The following is a 17730-nucleotide window of genomic DNA, read 5'->3' on the forward strand; positions in this document are numbered from 1 at the left end:
GAAGACAGCGGGCCTTCTCTGAGGAGCTGAAGACATCAGTCCTGAAGCCACAAGGAACTGAATTCTGCCAACAACCAGCATGAGCTTGAAAGAGCCCCTCTAGCCTCAGAAAAGAGCATGGCCCTGGTCAGGACCTGCTAAGACCCTGAGTACAAGACCAGGCTCACCTATGCCATAATCCTGACCCACAGAAACTGTGCAACAATAAATTTGGGTCGAACTAAGCCTCCAAGTGGTGCTAATTTGTTACAAAGCATAGAACACTAATACGCTTAGATCAAATGTTGGATCCTAGCAATGCTGGACCTAGAAAAATTTCTGTATTAACAACTCAGTTCCCTCTGGTTATTGCTCTGTTGGGAGACCTCAGTATCCCTCACCCCAGCCCATCACCACCACCACCACCAAGAACACAAACTAAAATGGAACTCCCAAATGAACTCAGAACTTTTGAAAAGGAATTCACAGAAGAGAGTCACTACACCCAGCTGGGATGAACCCAGACAGATGAAAAATGGGGTTTATGACTGTATACTCACAAATGTAGGATGGAAATTACACACTGACAGCCCTTGGGCCCCACATACCTTGCAGAGGTGGTTTCCTTCACCAACATAATGCTTTAAAAAATGGAATTTGTTGTCAATATGTAAATTTTTTAATTGTATAGAAAAATTAGAATGGCTGGCTTTTCTTGACAATTTGGAAGATAGACAACACTAAGCCCATGGGGTCCGAGCTGTCATGTCCCTTTCCATCCATCTTCCAATGAGACGGTCATTGCAGTCCCCATGGCTCCAAATTGTCTTGCACTTGGACTATTTCACTCAGTGTTTTTTGTTTGTTTGTTTTGCGGGGGGGGGGGGGGTTGTTTGTTTTGTTTTTGAGATGGAGTCTTACTCTGTCACCGAGGCTGGGGTGCAATGGCACAATCTCAGCTCACTGCAACCTCCACCTCCCAGATTCAAGCAATTCTCCTGCCTCAGCCTCCCGAGTAGCTGGAATCACAGGCGTGTGCCACCACACCAGCCAATTTTTTCTTTGTATTTTTAGTAGAGACGGAGTTTCACCATGTTGGCCAGGCTGGTCTCAAACTCCTGACCTCAAGTGATCCGCCCACCTTGGCCTCACAAAGTGCTGAGATTACAGGCCTGAGCCACCGTGCCCAGCCTGTTTCATTCATTAGCTTTAAATGCCAGGTCCCCAGAGATTGTGGGTTTGGCATACACGTGGGACAATGTCCCTTGCAGGGAACTAGCTGGCAACTCAACAACAAGAATGAAGTGTGGGTTCTGCACCCACAGGCAGAGGTGTCCCTTCCTCCAGCAATAAAGTGCTGTCACGGCCCCAGACCCTTCCTGCAAAGGCAGAGGAAGCAGGAGAGGAAAGGGAGGAGAAGTAGGGGCGTTGGCTGCCTGCCAGGCGACTCCTGCTTCTCAGAGCAGGTATTAAGGCGCAGAAAAATGAGCTGCTGCAGCCTAGCTTGGCTGGGGGTGCTGAACAAAGAACGAACTGCTGGTAACTCCGCGCCTGCAGTTCTTAGCTTGCCAGCAGCCAGGGCCAGGAGAGCATGCTGCGACCCCCACACCTGCTCGCCATTCTTTTCCAGCCAAGCAGCCTCTTAGCAACGGCTCCCTGCGTCAGCTAGAAACGCCGAGGTCCGAAAGAGCCGGCCGAGGTAGAGTGGAGAAGAAGGCTGCCTTGGCTGGGTGCAGGCGGCATCTTCTGCACCAGGTGGAGGACAGGCAGCTTTGCACAATTGAACATCCCTGAGCCAGCCGGCCTCTGAGCATCTTGCGCTGGCAGTGCCGGGCAAAGCTCCCGGGAGGGGAGGCTGCCTGGCATGGAGGGGGCATTGATAAAATGGCAGCCCCTGTCCTTGGCTCCGTTATGCTTACAGGCTCCAAATGGCCTTTATCTCGGTCCTCGCAGCCTGCGCCAGTGCAGAGAGAGAAATGGGCGTCCTACCAGCTGCCGGGAACTCAGGAATGGAGGCAGAGGCGGAAGCAGAGGCTCCAGTTGGTGGAGGCAGCAGAAACCACACTGCTCAGCTTCCCGGGAGGGAAAGGTAAGGAGAAGGCCCAGGTCTGGACGCTGCATCGCCTGTCATCCTGGAAGCCCTTTTCCAAAGCTCATGATGGGCTGGCCAGAGGAAGCTACCATAGCCCCGCCAGAGTCTGCTCACTCTACCACCAGCAGCAAGTGTGCCCTCGTAGATTTCACCACTTATTTGAACCCCGTGGATGTCTGGGAAGCAGACTAAAAGGGTGTGAGCGGGGGCCGTGTGCCTCCTTGCCTGACCAAGATGCCCAACCCCTTGTTCTGCAAAAACAGCAGTGCCCTCACCCTCCGCAGTGCTGCTGTTACCATTAGAGTTAATGATCGCCTTCTGTTCATATCCCCGTGGCCTAAACCTCAGGCGTCCTAGGGGCCCCAGTTTGGGTTTAGGCACAGGGCACATTGTCCTGCAGCCACTTTGGCCCGGAGCCCAAGTCCTTATTTGTCAAGTAAAAGGGGTACCCCACCTGCAATTTCCTGCCATCTCTGACTACTCCTCAGCGCACCTCTCAGAACCTCATCTCCCCCAGATCACAAGCACCGACATACATTTCAGTCTTCTGTCACAGCGTCACTCACATCCAGCAGCTGGCATGCTCCTAGGTCTTATTAGCATGAGGGCACAGACCCATGCCACTGTCTTAACCCGAAGTACCAGAATGGACAGTGTAGCCTGGACACCAGCCAGGAAGAAAGCCTTCCAATGGGTAAGAAAATGTGTGAAAGAAACGTTTAAACTACAAAGCACAATACAAATGCCAGAAGTGGCGATCCATAGTACTACTGCATCAATACTAGAACTGAAAATGTAAATTATGCGTTCTCCAGTGAGTTTGGGGGCTTGCAACCATAGTGGTTTGCACTCATTTGCATCAGGCTTTTATTGTCTTATTTATGCTTGAGACCAGCTCATTAAAAGACAGTGACATTTGTCTTCGAGCAACACAAGAGAGCACCACCCGCAAGAGAGCAGCTTGCACAGTTTTGCTGCTTGACCTGCTCGCCTCTGGACATCCGGGAGTGGTAGGAGGCTTCTGGTGCTTCCCAGGTGCCAAACCATTTCTTGGATAGCTTTGGACAGACTCTGTTGCCTATGCTGAGAGGTCCTTCTGGACTTTTTCACCGACAAATTCTCTGATTCCCTCTCAGGAGTTTTGCCTTTTCGATGTGCATAAAGAGGAGTAGTCGGCAGGGAAACACCTTAAATGTGCTGCTCCCTGGCTCAGGAAGCTGCAAATTCCACCCCCCTCCCCCGCCCCAAACCTCCCACCAGTACCACCTGTCTTCTCCCCACTCTCCAGGTAAATAATTCCCCTTTCTGGGGGTCAGTGTGGCATAATTCCCTCTGTGCTATTTTTCTGTCCTGATCCAAGATTCCCTTTGTTATGGCTGAATGGACAAACACAGAGCCTACGTGAACCAATGGTTGAGTGCCTTACACCTAAGGGGAAAAAAAATCCTTTCATAAAACTGCTTTGACAAGAATTTCCAAATAGAGATCTTCAATGTAGAATGGCTGGTCGGGACCTGTGTACGAAGCTCCATATAGAGGCTGAAATTCATTTCTTTAAAATTCTCGCTTATTTCCTGTTTCCTCCTTTACAAATGAAGGTACTGCCAGAAAATTTTCCTGTATCAAGGACATACACATTGTGCCTTCCCTGAATCACAGTTCACTCTTTATTCATTCAATGAACACTCTGATTAACTTCCATTGATTAGGGGTAAGAACTCACTACGAGTGAGGTATTATTTGCAAAAAAAAAAAAAAAATGCTCCCAATTCAGTTTCTTTTGTATGACAATATAATTAAAAGGCATCCTCCAAGGCCAGGGAGCTCCTAAGGGGAAGGAATTGTGGCAAACATTCAAGTCCACATAACCTCCGTCACTTGTGATTTGGCACCTGAAATAGTTACATGGTTTGGAAGATTTTTTTTTTTTTCAGTATTGAACAATAAGCTGATTATTTCACATTTTAAAAAGTCAGTTTCAAATGCTTTTTTTTTTTTTTTTTTTTTTTAATCTGCAAACCAAGAACCTGGAAAGGAATACAAATTCCTTCCTGGAAAACATGTATCCCTTCCTGCCCTCCCTCCACGCCCTGATAAATAACATGAGCATGCAGCGATTTGCCAACAGCAGCTCCAGGCATGAGGCACAACATCTGTTACGGAGACACTGGAGAGACAGTGGAAAGCAAGTTGGCTGCCTGCCAACCCTCAGACTCCAGATTTTTGCTGACAAGGCTGTCAATAAATGGGCAGATGGCATCAGCTCTGCTGGCAGGAGAGTTCAGTTAACCCAGTGCGGGACATTATCTCAAATTCATGGTGCACCAGGCTGAGCCCTTTGTTGGGCCATTAAAGCCATTCCTTGATGGAGAAGGGAGAGCAGGACTAGGAAATCAGGAGGCACTAGCTTCATTTAATTAGATTAACTAAGCCTTCCACAGTGGCAGCCAGAATCAGATTAGCCCTTGTGACCATGAAAAGCTATGTATTTTTTTTTTGTTTTTGGAGGGCGGGGAGATACCTCATTCACACATTGCATTTTATGCCATTTAAACATAAGGATCTAATTCTCAGTAGTTATGGATACCCCTGCAAAGAGAACTTAACCCAAAATAAACATTAGGAAAGATCTACACGTCTCCTCTGCAAGCAAGCGCATGGCTGCATTGTCCTATAAGAACTGTATGCAAATATGTGAGCAGTGCTAGCAGCATTTAGATGAAAAGCTAGCATGGGCTCCATGTCCTATCAAGCCCAGGAATATCACGGCTAACTCTCAGAGACGTCCTCTGGTGGTGAATTGGGGACAACACCCTTTCCTATCTGAAAGAATGATTAAAACCCTTTAGAATAGAAGCTTGTGGTGATTGCAGTGTAATCTCATGAGCATAGGACTAAGACAGATCTGCAGTGGGATCTGAAGCAGGTCATTTAAACAACTCTCCCCATCTTCCCATCTACACAAACCACTCGGCTATTGGAAGTAATAAATGAGATAATTCCACACATCTGCATAGTATTTAGAGTGACAAAGTTGCTTTTGTATATTCTAAGACAGTGGTGATTTTACCCTCCAGGAAACATTTGGCAATGTCTGGAGACGCTCTTGGCATCTAGTGGGTGGAGGCCAGGATGCTGCTAAACATCCTCCAATGCACAGGACAGACTCCACGACAGTCATTCAGCCTGAAATGTCAATAGTTCAAGGGGGAAAAACGCTGCACCAGGATGATGTAAGTAAAAGTTCTTCATACCCCATGAAAATGAGAGAAAAGAAAGAGGGGCTGGCTACCACGGTGTGGAGAGAGAAACTTAGATATTTGTTCTTAATGTCATTTAATTTCAGTGTCACTATTCCAAATGTTATTTTCTTTTTAACCCTTCACTAAAACATCAGTTCCCGCAATTTCTTCGAGCTGGTCTTATTAATCAGATTTGAATGATGAAATATCACATCCATAAAAGGCATTTTGGGTTTAGCTAGTTATTATCAAATGAGAGTATGCATCTGCCCAATAACTAGGCATATAACACATTGAATAGAAGCATGGCTAATTAGCAACTGGGATCTGAGATGTCAACAGGATTTGGGGGATTAAAAGGAAATTAAGATGACTTCAGAATGTATGGGGTTAGGGATTTGGGGTTTATCTGAAAAGGTGGTCTCTTTCTCGTTTCTCCTCTTGGGTTTGAATTGTTTTGGACAGACAAGAGAAGAGGGATGACTCACTCCCAGTTTTGAATGTGTAGCTGCCCTTTTTAGGTATCAGTCTGGCAAGTCTCTGGCCTGCCACTCTGTTGTTAGGGTTATGAGCTGAACTGTTTCCCCCCAGAATTCCTATGTTGAAGTCTTAATTTCCAGTACCTGGAAATCAGAGCATTGCAAATGGAATTAGTTAAGATGAGGCCATACTGGAATAGGTTGGGCCCCAATCCAGTAAGATTGGTATCCTTTTAAAAAGGGGGAATTTGGATACCAACACACACAGGGAAAACACCTTGTGAACACAAAGGCAGAGATCGTGGTCATGCATCTAGAAGCTCAGGAACACCAAGACTGTGCCAGCAAACCACCAGAAACTAGGAAAGACACAGAGAACAGATTCTTTCTCACAGCCCTCAGAAGGAATCAGCCCTTGATCTCAGGCTTCCAGCCTCCAGACCTGTAAGACACTAAGTGTTTGTTGTTGAAGCCACTCAGTTTGTGGTCTTTGTTACTGTGACTGCAGCTGTAGCAAACCATCAGGTAGATAGGAATTCAAGCAATGGAAGGGAGACAGACCATTCTTGATGGTCATCTTCCACCCGCTCCCAACCTCACCCAATTGCTCATAAGGAGCATACAACTATCTGCTCAACTTACGCAGTGAAAGCCTCTACCCTATCTCCTCTCTAGCAGGCAAAAGGAAGGGAGCTAGGCAATACAAGAGCCCTCATTTCCTTATGACCCAGGCAAGGTTTCCAGGAATATTTGCTGCATAGCTGAGTGAAAAACCCTTTCCTTAAAATATCATAAGAGGGTGGGAAATAACGGAGGCAATGCTGCTTACTTTGGTTCCTTCTACTCAATAGGTTCGGGACCTGGCACTTGCAAACCCTTCACATGTAGGGCTAGGTTCACAGTTGTGCCTACCCCTGGAGGCATATTAGCAGCTCTGGGAACTTAAAACAACAACAACAACGTTTAGGGCCCTTTCCAGACCAGAATCTCTGAGAGGAAGGCTCAAGCATCATCCACAGGTTGAGACACACCAGGATGGAGATCCACTGGACCAGAAGGGGTCACCTGCAAGGAATGACACACTGGAGGAGGACAAAGGCCAAAGCATATGATTCTTGCAGGACTTTATGGCCATGCTATGGAGGAGACAATGTGGAACCCCCAAAGTATTTTAAGCTAGGGAGTAATACAGTCAAATTTCCATTTAGACAAATTATTTTAGCAATCTTAAGCAGGATGCTTTAGAAAGAGGAGGTGAGGAGAGCATGAAGACCAGTCAGAAGGCTTTGCGGTGGTCCAGGGCAGCATTGGTGAGAATGAAAATGGAAGCATTTCCCTATTTCCCCTGCCCCGCCTAGCCCCCAGCCCCTGGCAATCAGTAATCTTCTTTGGAAATGTGTTGCAATGGTGTGGATTTCAAAAATATGCAAGTGATAACATTGATGGGACTTTAGACCCATGAGATTTGGGCATTGAGAGGGAGGGAGGAATCAAAAGTGAAGCCCAGTGTTTCTTGCTTCAGAACTGGATATTTGGTGGTGAAATTTACTGAGATAAGAAGCCCAGAAAGAGACCCACATGAGTTCTGTTCCAGACATGTTGAGATAAAGGGATCCACGAGGAGGCTGGAGCTCTTCAGGTCTGGAACTTGGACAGGCATGTTAGGCTGAGTTGTACTTTTGCAAGTTTCTCGAAAACAGATTGAGAAAGAAGAGGACCATGAACAAAACCCCCGGGAACCCCTAAGGATGCATAGAAAAAGGAGGAACACAGGAGCAAAGGGTGCCACAGAGAAAACAAGAGAAGAGAGGATTTCAAGAAACAGGGAGGAGTTAACAGTGTCAAAGGCAGCGGAGAACTTAGGTAAGATAAGTACTGAGGATTGTCTGGTGGATTTGGCGATTTAGCAAAAGAGTTTCTGTGGATCAGTGGGGAAAAGAAAGGAGGTAAGAGAGGATTGAGGAACAACTGAGAGGGGAGCATGCGTAGCTGGTAAAGAACTGTATTTGTAATAATAATATGCCTAGTACCCTCATAAAGTTTTTTTATTGTAGTAACATACATGAACATAAAATTTACTCTTTTAACCATCTTAACGTGTACACATTGGTGAGTAAAGTACACGTACAGTGTTGCACAACCATCACCACTGTGCAGGTCCGGAACTAAAATGAACACTCCAATAAACTTCCAGTCCCAAAAAGTAAACTTTATACCCATAAAGAGTCATTCCCTATTTCCACCGCCCTGCCTAACCCCCAGCCCCTGGCAATCAGTAATCTTGTTTCTTTCTCTATGGATTTGCCTATTCTGAATATTTCATATAAATGGAATGGTACAAGATGTGGTCCTTTGGGCTGATTTCAAAAGACCTTCTCGTGTTTTCAAGGTTCATCCATGTTACAGCATGTGTCAGTACTTCATTCTGTGTCTAGGGCTCAATAATATTCCACGTTATGGATATATTTTGTTTATCTATTCATGGATATTTGGGTACATGGATATGTGGATGGATATTTGGATCACTATAAATAAAGCTTAAGGTTTACAAATCACTATCTCAGTCTAGGTTGTGTCTGGGTCCTTTTAGAGGCAGATGCTGAAACAATTAATGTGCAAGGATTTTTTTTTGGAAAGCCACCTGTGAAAGAAAATGGGACCGGGGGCTAGATAAGGTGGGGAGAACACGACCCAAGTCTCCCTCAGTGAAGGGGAGAGGAAGAGAAGGTTGGATGGAATAGTCCCGTGCACCAGAGAGTCTAAAAGAGGCTCACCAAGACCTGTGGAGAGTCTGGAAGCCGAAGTCAGATGTTAAAGGAATTCTGAGTGTCCTGTTAATGGGCCTGCCTTAATATCCCTGCCCAGTTCAGTCACTGACTAGAGGAGCTGGTAAGTCCTGGGCACAAAAACAGCAATGATCCTCGGCCTTTAAAGCACCCTATACTTGTTGATTTATGCAGTGTCTTCTCATGGCCCCCACACAATCCTCAATGTATGAAATGAGTATTATTATTATTATCCATATTTGAGAGCTCAAGAAAACATAATCTTAGAGAGATTGTCTTACCCACTATCAATCAGCCAGTAAGTGGTAAACCTAATTATTAAACTCAGGTTTTCCAATGTTAAAGCAAACTAAATATGGCCTGAGAAGGACTCTGTACTTCTATATTTGAGTCCTTGTGGATGAACTGTAGCCAGGCTTAATAGTCAGACAAAATCAAAAACCTAACTTAATAGTATGCACCCATAACAATAGCTGAGTGTTGGCCAATCCCAGCGGCCATACTTCATAGACTGCTCATAGACTGCTGAGTGTTCAAACTGTGTTCTGTTCCTCACTTCCAATTCCTGCATGTCACTTTACCTTTTTTTTTTCTATAAATTTTTTCTGACCATGAGGCACCCTTGGAGTCTCTGTGAATCTACTGTGATTCTGGGGGCTCCCTGACTTGAGAATCGTTCATTGCTCAATTAAACCCCTTTAAATGTAATTAGGCTGAGGTTTTTATTTTATCACTAACAAACCTCTGCTTCTCCCAAACAACTTCAAGATATTTCTAGAATCAGATTGTTCATCTCCATTCTTGGTTCTGTTATTATTTGGAAGTTCTCTCAACTCAATATCTGGACTATTGCCTCTAAATAGTCCCACTGATTTCCAAGCTGATCTCTGTACTAATACCGTGACTATTTTTTTAAAAACGCACCATATCATGTACTTCAAGCATTCCCCTTCTCAGATAACTTGGATAGGTCCCTACTCTTATTAAAAAAAAAAAAAAGGAACCTAACCCCTTGACAGGACTTGCTAGGGCTTTAGAATCCTTTCTTTCCTCCCCTTCCTATATGCTAAACCCACCAGCTGCCTCCCCTACCCCTGCCCAATGTGCCTTACCCATGGCCATGGCCATATAACCGCTCTCTGTTCCCCCAAATGTCCTTCACCGTCTCAGACCTCTTGCCTCATGAGCCCTCTCAGCCATTCCTGAGTCCCCTCTCCATTTCTTTGATCTTAGAACATGTACTCAGCCTTCAAGACACAGCTTCTCTGATCTTCAAAGCAGAATCCATGCTCCTCTAGAACTTTGCACAAATATGATTAAGCATCTGTAAAGCTGCATTGTAATTAATCGGCTAGTTATTTGGGACTCAAGACCGTGAATTCCTTGAGGGAAGGGATGGAGGCTAATTCATCTTCACTCTCCCTATACCTCACGCAGTTCCTATCACACAGTAGCTGCTTAATTGATGTTTATAGTCAGCAAGACTACATCAAGGAAAGCCTATCACAAATCAAAGCCTTGCTTCTCCGTGGGTAGAGCCGCACTCTTTCTTACCTGAACCTGGCAGCGAAGGCCAGTGTACTTAAGCTTGTAAGTAGAGGAGGGTGGCATCGTTTAATGTAATCAGGGATTAGGTGAGTTGCCATCTTCCCAGCTTCCTCCACAGTAATTATGAGCCTTCACCCGGCTGTTTGGAATACGTGAACAAAGGAAGTGCTTTCCTTCAATCACTCATGACACACTTAAAAATGTAAAAAAAGCCAATTCCCATAATATCTCTTTAATTCCTACCTAAAATAGCCTGAGGAAATGGATATCTGATGCTGAGTCTTCTTGTATGAAAAGAACAATGCTTAAGACATGCAAATGTCAGGAGAGGCTAAGGCTGGTGGTTCCCTTTGATCTACAGAAAGGAAATATAAACAAGAATAACTTCCCATCAAAGTGAATTTTAGTGCCTCCTTTTCAACAGCAATTAACATGGCCATTTCATGATTTATTGTTTAGCTGGAGTGAGTCCCACTCTTTTTTTTTTTAAAGCAGGAATTTGATCTTACACAGAATTCTGGCAGGAATGATAAACTTCTCTCCCTTCTTCCTTTCCACAACTTGAATCAAAAATACCTTTCATCCCTCCCGTATGCAGGGTCTGGAGCCTCCTGTGTAGGGTGAAGTCTGCACAGAAATGCAGTCTGATGTTGGTGCAAGGTTGAGTGTGCTTGGATAAGGATGGATATATGGGTTTTGGAAGCAGTCTATAAATCAGCTTTGCTTACAGTAAGCAGCCATGGCTGTAGAACTCTACTTAAAACTCTTACTCCTCTTTACAAATGTGCTGTGGATGGCAAGCCCAGAAAGGACAAAGTCAGGATGGACCTACAGGTCAGAAAGAGAAAAAACCACCGGGAAGAGGAAGCAGAGGCCTAATCGGAGCTTCAGCGGCCCTGCTCCAGAAGTCCACCTGAGGCAAGAGAATAGGGTCTGGAGGCAGGGAACCTAAGGCTGATTCACTCTGACTTCCTAGGAAGGGAGGAAACCACCCCTCATATTGTCTTATGCCCAGTTTCTGCCTCCAAAGAAAGAAGAAGTAAAAACTAAAAGGCAAAAAATGAAATCCACAAGCAGACAGCCCGGCACTACACCCTGGGCCTGGTAGTTAAATGATCGACCCCTGACCTCATCGGTTATGTTATCTATAGATTCCAGACATTGTATAGAAAAGCACTGTGAAAAGCTCTGTCCTGTTCTGTTCATTCTAATTACCGGTGCATGCAGCCCCCAGTCATGTACCCCCTGCTTGCTCAATCGATCACAACCCTTTCACACGGACCCCCTTAGAGTTGTGAGCCCTTGAAAGGGGCAGGAATTGCTCACTCGGGGAGCTCGGTTGTTGGAGACATGAGTCTTGCTGAAGCTCCCAGCCGAATAAAGCCCTTCCTTTTTTGACTCGGTGTCTGAGGGGTTTTGTCTGCGGCTTCTCCTGCTACACTAGAACTAAATCAAAAGGAAAACTCCAACTTTCCACACCTAACTAACAAAAGCCCCCACCCGCTTCTGCATGGAAGATGGAAAATTGAAACTACCTCTGATTGGTTGCTTTCTGCAACCAGTCAGAGCTTGCATAGGGTGTAACCTTTGCAACTTCATTTCAGCTTCTGATTGCAGCCCAATACTTCATTTACATAGATAGAGTGTACACCAGGTAACCAATGGGAAGCCTCTGGAGGGTATTTAAACCCCAGAAAATTGTGTAGCCAGGCTCTTGAGCCCATGTACTCCCGCGGATCCCACCCAGTGAAGTGTACTTTCATTGTCAATAAATCTCTGCTTTTGTTACTTCATTCTTTCCTTGCTTTGAATGTGCATTTTGTCCAATTCTTTGTTCAAGATGCCAAGAACCTGGACACCCTCCACCGGTAATACACCTGCTTCCCACTAAGTTTCCTTCCATCCACCACCCTTACCCTACTCTCTACTCCTACCCTCCCAGGCCTCTGGGCCTGAATAAGCAGAAGTTGCACACTGTGTCAATTATCAAGAAAGCCATGGGAGTTCTTCCAGGATGCCTGTGGGCTCCAAGCTGTTCAAATCTCCCTTCTCCCCAGAAGCTGGGAGCTGAGGTGTGGCCTAACCCCAGGCTTTTACTTTTTCACTTTCACTTGTTCACCTTCAAACAAACCTATTCACATCTGACCTTGGGGCCTGCTTCAGTGCAAGGCAAGCACTGAGGCAGTTTAAGTCATAGAGCCACGAGAAATTCTTTACGCCCTTCTGAGGGCTCCCAGCTTCCTCATTACGACAAAACACAGGGCCCCCAAGATGGCAGCGTTCAAAGGTGGGCTTTTACGTAGGAGCAGTGAACCAGCCCCAAGGCCCAAATGCCCCTCCTGCATCTCATCTCCTCCCTAGGGGTCTCTGCTCCCCCATTCCTGCTGCCATCTTCAAATGGGCCCCCGAAGAACATGGTTTCCCCTGTTTTGCGTGGACACAGCCCTCTCTCCTTTCCCTTTAGCGCAGGCTCCTAGAGTTTTCAAAGGGACACTTCAAACACTCAGAGAGAGTAAAACGAAAACAAACACTGACCATGCAGTAACCACTCAGTGTGAGGTGCTGATGCTGGTGCAAGGTGGAGTGTGCTTGGATAAGGATGTATGTATGGGTTTTGGTGGGTGCTGCCCTCAGACACTCTGCCTCTCCTGCGTCTTTGCTCATTTCACCTGCACCGCAAGGACATGGAGTCCATGCCATCCCCGTTCTACAGATAATAAGACTGAGGAATAAGTAGTGGATCTCCCTTGCTTTCTCTGCTCACCTACTCCTCCTTTCTTCTGGGAACAATATCCCCCTTTTTGGGGGCAGCCTTTCTTTCTCCCGCCTCTAACATACAGTGAGAGGTGGTGTGGAATTGTGGTAAAAAGCACAACTTTGGATCAAAATTGTCTGGATTTTGTCCAGGTGAAAATGGCCCTATTAAGATATGTTACTCATAGCATGACCCAACCATGATGGAGTACCCTCATCCACAGTGCTCAGAGGAGCCCTACTCACCCAGGGCACCATAGGTCATTCCCTAACAGTGTCACTGAGCCAGCCCTCCCCAGGCCCCGCCTTCCACTTCTCACTCAGATTTCTCTGTGTTATCTCTCTGTAATGTGGGATGGCTTTGTTCTCTCAGAACCACTTGGCCCACACAGTCAGAGTCTCCTGCATCTCACATCTCAGAACTTTGCCTCCAGTGGGGCTTAACCTCCCTAATCTCAGCTCCACAATTTACTAGCTATGTGCTTTTGAACAAGTCCCTTTATCTCTCTGTGCCTCAGTTTTCTCATCCCTAGAATAGAGCTGATTGTAAGAGTGACGATCTCATGGGGTACCTCATAATGCTGTGACGAGGATTCAGTGAGTAAATATGAGTACTTGGAACAGTAACTGCTATAAGTTTGGTTTTTTGTTCCAAACTTCCGGAGAGAACAGCTTATCCTAGTACCTAGTGCTAGGGCATGGGACTCATGTGATTAATTAGGGTCTACCCCTTGGGTTTTTCTCAGTGGATCTGGTTAAGAAGAATCAGCCCCTCTCTGGTGGCAAAGTTCTGAGACGTGAGGTGCAGGAGTTTCTGGCCATGTGGGCCAAGTAGTTCTGATGGAACCAAGCGAAGCAAACAGAACAAACCTCAAGGGTGTTCCCAGCAGCCTTTGAGTCTACTTCTAGGTGTTCCTGACGTGGGTGGAGCCCCAGAGCTTTCTCCCATCCTGGACCTCACCTTTTATGGAAGTGTAGTACCCATTCACAGTAATACAAGAAGCAGCATTTTGATGTCTTCCAGGTGAAAGTGTTCCCATTAAAATATCTGTTACTCATAGCACAACCCAACCCCGATTGAATACACAAATTTACGGTGCTCAGAGGAACGTTACTCACCCAGGGGGCCACAGGTCATTCTCTAACAGTGTCACTGAGCCAGCCCTCCCCTGGCTCTGCCTCTCACTTCTCACTCAGATTCCTCTACGCTCTATCTCTATAATGTCGGACGGTTTAACTTGGCCATTTGGGCAGCCATTTAAGTGCCATTCTTGATTATTTTATAGCTGCAAATTTTACAATACCAACTTTATATTCCAGCGAATAATTAATCAATTGGGTTTCCAACCTTTGTCTGTGATACTCTTAAAGAAAGGGACAACATTGTCCTCGGTTAAGGGGGCTGCTGGTGTCATACTTGGTGTCTTGGGGGTAACATTGGTTGGGGATGCGGGGCTTCATGAAAACTAGTGAATATCAGTTCCACCCTACATGCTTGGGATGCAATTGAGGCTTTTTATTTTCTGGGGCTTTTTTTTTTTGTTTGGCAAATAATGAAAATACCAAACAAGTTTACACTTACTTCATACTTAGCCCCAGCGGAAGATCTATAAAACTTTCAGCTATCAATAGTTACAGTGGAGTATCTACTCCTGGAGATAAAAAGTTAATGAGTGTTGCCCTTTGCACATGGATTTCTACTTGATCTAAAATGCCTGGAAGAATTAGATACACAGCTAAATTCTCAACACCACAATGGCCTCAGTTATAATACCACATACCCTTTCATTCTTTCTTAGGTGTGTTTGTTTCTGTTAGTTTGGGAATGAGGAATTCTGGCTCCACCACTAATTGTAAAGCCCTGGACAGATTCAGAGTCTAAGAGCATCATTTAGCCTTTCTCTCTTTTTCTGTCCACAGAGTTCAACAGAGTGCAGTGGGAGAAAGCATACAGTTAGAAGTCATGAGACACAAATGCTTCTATCCTCATCTCTGCCTAATGCTAGCTGTGTGACCTTGGACACATTACTGCCCTCTCCCAACTCAGACTTCCTTACTTCAAAAAAAGGAGTAATACGAATCATAATTCCTACCCACCTCAATGGATTGAAAGGAGCTGATGAATTAATGTATGCAAAAGTGCATAAATAATTGTGAATGCTTTATAAGTATGGGACACCACCACCACCACCACCATCATCATCATCATCATCATCATCGTTATCTTTATTTCCTCTTGGCCATGGTGTAGAGCATTCCAGTAAGAAGTCTGGATCTAAAGCAAGGTTTCTCAACCTGGGCACTATTGACATTCCGGGCTGAATAATTCTTTGTTGTGCAGTCCTGTCCTATGCATAGTAGGATGTTTAGCAGCATCCCTGGCCTCTACCCACTAGATAATGCCTATGGCACCCCCTTCTGCTTGTGACAACCAAAAAATGTCTCCAGAGATTGCCAAATGTCCCTGGGGGATAAATTACTCCTAATTGAGAACCACTGCTCTAAAGGCAAGCACTACCCCAGATAAGAGATGGAAAGAGGGAAGGAAGTAAGGGTCACGTTATTTAGGCAACATGGCAACTGCTCTCCTCTGGACATGTGAACAAGAATCAGAAAAGATATGAGCCCCTGCATCCCTTTGCTCCTCTTATATCCTTTTGTGCCTTTTCCCAAATACTCTTGCTGTATCATAGACATCATCAGCCCAGTAACTTTTGACTCCAGTTGCCTCTGCCAAATAGTCCCCACATTTATACCTCGCCCTTTGCATGGACAATGTACCATCCACTTTTTCTGGTGATCTACTCTAGCAGCCCAGAACTAGGAATCAGAGTATATGGTACAGGGATTCCTGGCTCTTAGCAATGTCATGGGCAACTCTAGTATCTATACAGCTGGGAAGGACTCAAACAAAAGGGTTATTAGGGGAATTCAACTTCCACCTTGATAAAGCCGCTAAACAGGTTACCAGCCTCCTGAAAAGCCAATATGGGATAATCGCAGAACTTACCACCGTGGAGTCCTCTCTGACTTTTTGTCCTGCTTGGTTCTCTCCCCAAAGATGAGTGCCCTCAAAAGACCCCAGCCATTTCTCTTCCTTTGAGAATCTTATCTGTTGTGCTCCATCTTGTCTAGATTCCTAAACTTGCCCTGCAGAGTTACCCTCTCCTTGCAACCAGCCTGACCCACCCTGCAGATCCCAGATGCCTCTCATTCCACCTCCAGGAATTTTGCCTAATCTCACTCCTAGCCAAGAGCCCCACCGTGCCTGGGCCTCCTACCTTTTCCCATCTCCTTGCCGAGAAAGGAAATAGAATATCTATGGTACTTTAACAAGAATAAAGGATTTGAAAAATTGAAGTATTCAGAGACACGATTTCACCCTTCAGCACATCAGCTTGCTTCATTTATTTGTATTCTTATCTAATCCCTGTCTACATGCAAGCATAGCTTACATGCTTATTAAGGTATATAGACACTCCTCAACTTTCAATGGGTTGTACTGTGATGAACACTCATAAGTTGAAAAATATCATAAATGAAAATTGCATAGCTATCTGGGAGCTACAGCTTGCTGCCACTGCCCATTGTCATGAAATAAGTGTAATATATTTCTACTGAAGGAGTATCACTTTCACGCCATCCTAAAGTCAAAAAATTATAAAGTTGAACCACTGTAATTCAGGGACCATCTGTAAATATAATTGTTTGTCCTGTTTTTTCATAGTCAATTTTATATCATAAGAATTTTCTATTTTGCTTTAAAAATTAGCATTGTAATAACCAGCTAGGTCTCCATAGAGTGGTTATAAAATTCTTTATGTGACCATTTTTCCAAGATTTGGTCTGTTCCTTTATTTCGTATTAAAGTTAATTCTGCAATCAACATTTAACATCTTCCATAACTGAGAATTTTTTTCTTCTAAACTATTTCCTTGGGGTAAATTCCCAGAAGAAGGATTAACATTCAAGGATATACATGCTTTATAACCTTAATATAGATTGTCAATTATTTACCCAAAGGATTGCAAGATAAGCCTGACATGAGCAATACTGGAGAAATTATTTTATCATAATGATGCCATTATTTTTACTGTTTTAATAGTATAGTACTGTTTGTGATTCTTTTCATTTGCATGTCTTTGATTGCTCTTTAAGACCAATATTTACCTCTCCATGAATTTTGCAGTTCACCTGAAGAGCTCTTGGGAAGGACAGAGGAAGGAACCAACGTCCTGAGTCCTGCTCCAAGCCACTCAGAATTCCACATTAAGTGTTCTGTCACATCCTTTCTTGGCCTTATCACTGTCTGTGTTTAGTGGTGATTACTTTGATATCTGTCTTTCACCTCAGCCTACCATCAAACACCAACTTGCTGACACCTGACTATTATCAGAACCTCAAATTCCTCATGCTTTCATATCCAAGACGACTTAGCTCTGCCCAAGACTTATACATCCAAACCCATAAAGGCTCAAAGGCTTGATAGTCCCCACAGGTGAAAGACCCAGCAAACATAAAAGGTAGCTAGCAACGGCATTTTGAGACTTAAAGTTATTGACCCTTGGGTCACACCCTTTACAACCTAAAGTTATCAGTCATACTCCTGAACAAACAGAGGCAGCCCACAGACTCCTGGTGAGGAAATTTTCTCTATCTTATCATCAACTTCTATTCCTGAAGATAATCTGTGTATAATCTCTTCATCGTCACCTAAGGAACCACATGGAGAATCTGTACCTTGCTTCTGATAGATTTAATGATGCTTTCCTTCTTGTAGATGTAAAAACAACAACAATAGTAATAAAAGCTAACACTTCTGTAGCTCAAATTACATGCCATGTGCCACT

At 44.8% G+C, this 17730-nt stretch overlaps 1 protein-coding gene across 2 annotated transcripts; it reads left to right on the plus strand.

Annotated features, from left to right (window-relative positions):
• Nucleotides 1-1447: 1447 nt before the first annotated feature.
• LOC107968396 (uncharacterized) lies at nucleotides 1448-16711 on the plus strand. 2 transcript variants are annotated; one of them, XR_010151465.1, is made up of 3 exons: nucleotides 1448-2068; nucleotides 5149-5304; nucleotides 6644-8347. XR_010151465.1 is itself a non-coding variant. In XM_016927285.3 (3 exons), the coding sequence occupies exons 1-3, from the start codon at nucleotides 1844-1846 to the stop codon at nucleotides 15029-15031; spliced, it is 612 nt and encodes a 203-aa protein (XP_016782774.1). In that variant the 5' UTR covers nucleotides 1769-1843; the 3' UTR covers nucleotides 15032-16711. The 2 variants fall into 2 exon arrangements, 1 of the variants encoding a protein (XP_016782774.1); XM_016927285.3 differs by lacking the exon at nucleotides 6644-8347 and adding an exon at nucleotides 14801-16711 and having other exon boundaries at nucleotides 1769-2068.
• The last annotated feature ends 1019 nt before the right edge of the window (nucleotides 16712-17730 follow it).

Source organism: Pan troglodytes, chromosome 16 (assembly GCF_028858775.2).
Source record: "Pan troglodytes isolate AG18354 chromosome 16, NHGRI_mPanTro3-v2.0_pri, whole genome shotgun sequence".
Lineage (NCBI taxonomy): Eukaryota > Metazoa > Chordata > Mammalia > Primates > Hominidae > Pan > Pan troglodytes.

Bases quoted from the DNA above. Each gene is read 5' to 3' on its own strand.
- LOC107968396 (XM_016927285.3), top strand. From the start codon at position 1,844: ATGGAGGGGGCATTGATAAAATGGCAGCCCCTGTCCTTGGCTCCGTTA. The intron at 2,069-5,148 runs GTAAGGAGAAGG...TTTACCCTCCAG, and splicing joins CAGCTTCCCGGGAGGGAAAG to GAAACATTTGGCAATGTCTG. The intron at 5,305-14,800 runs GTAAGTAAAAGT...TTCTGTCCACAG, and splicing joins AAACGCTGCACCAGGATGAT to AGTTCAACAGAGTGCAGTGG.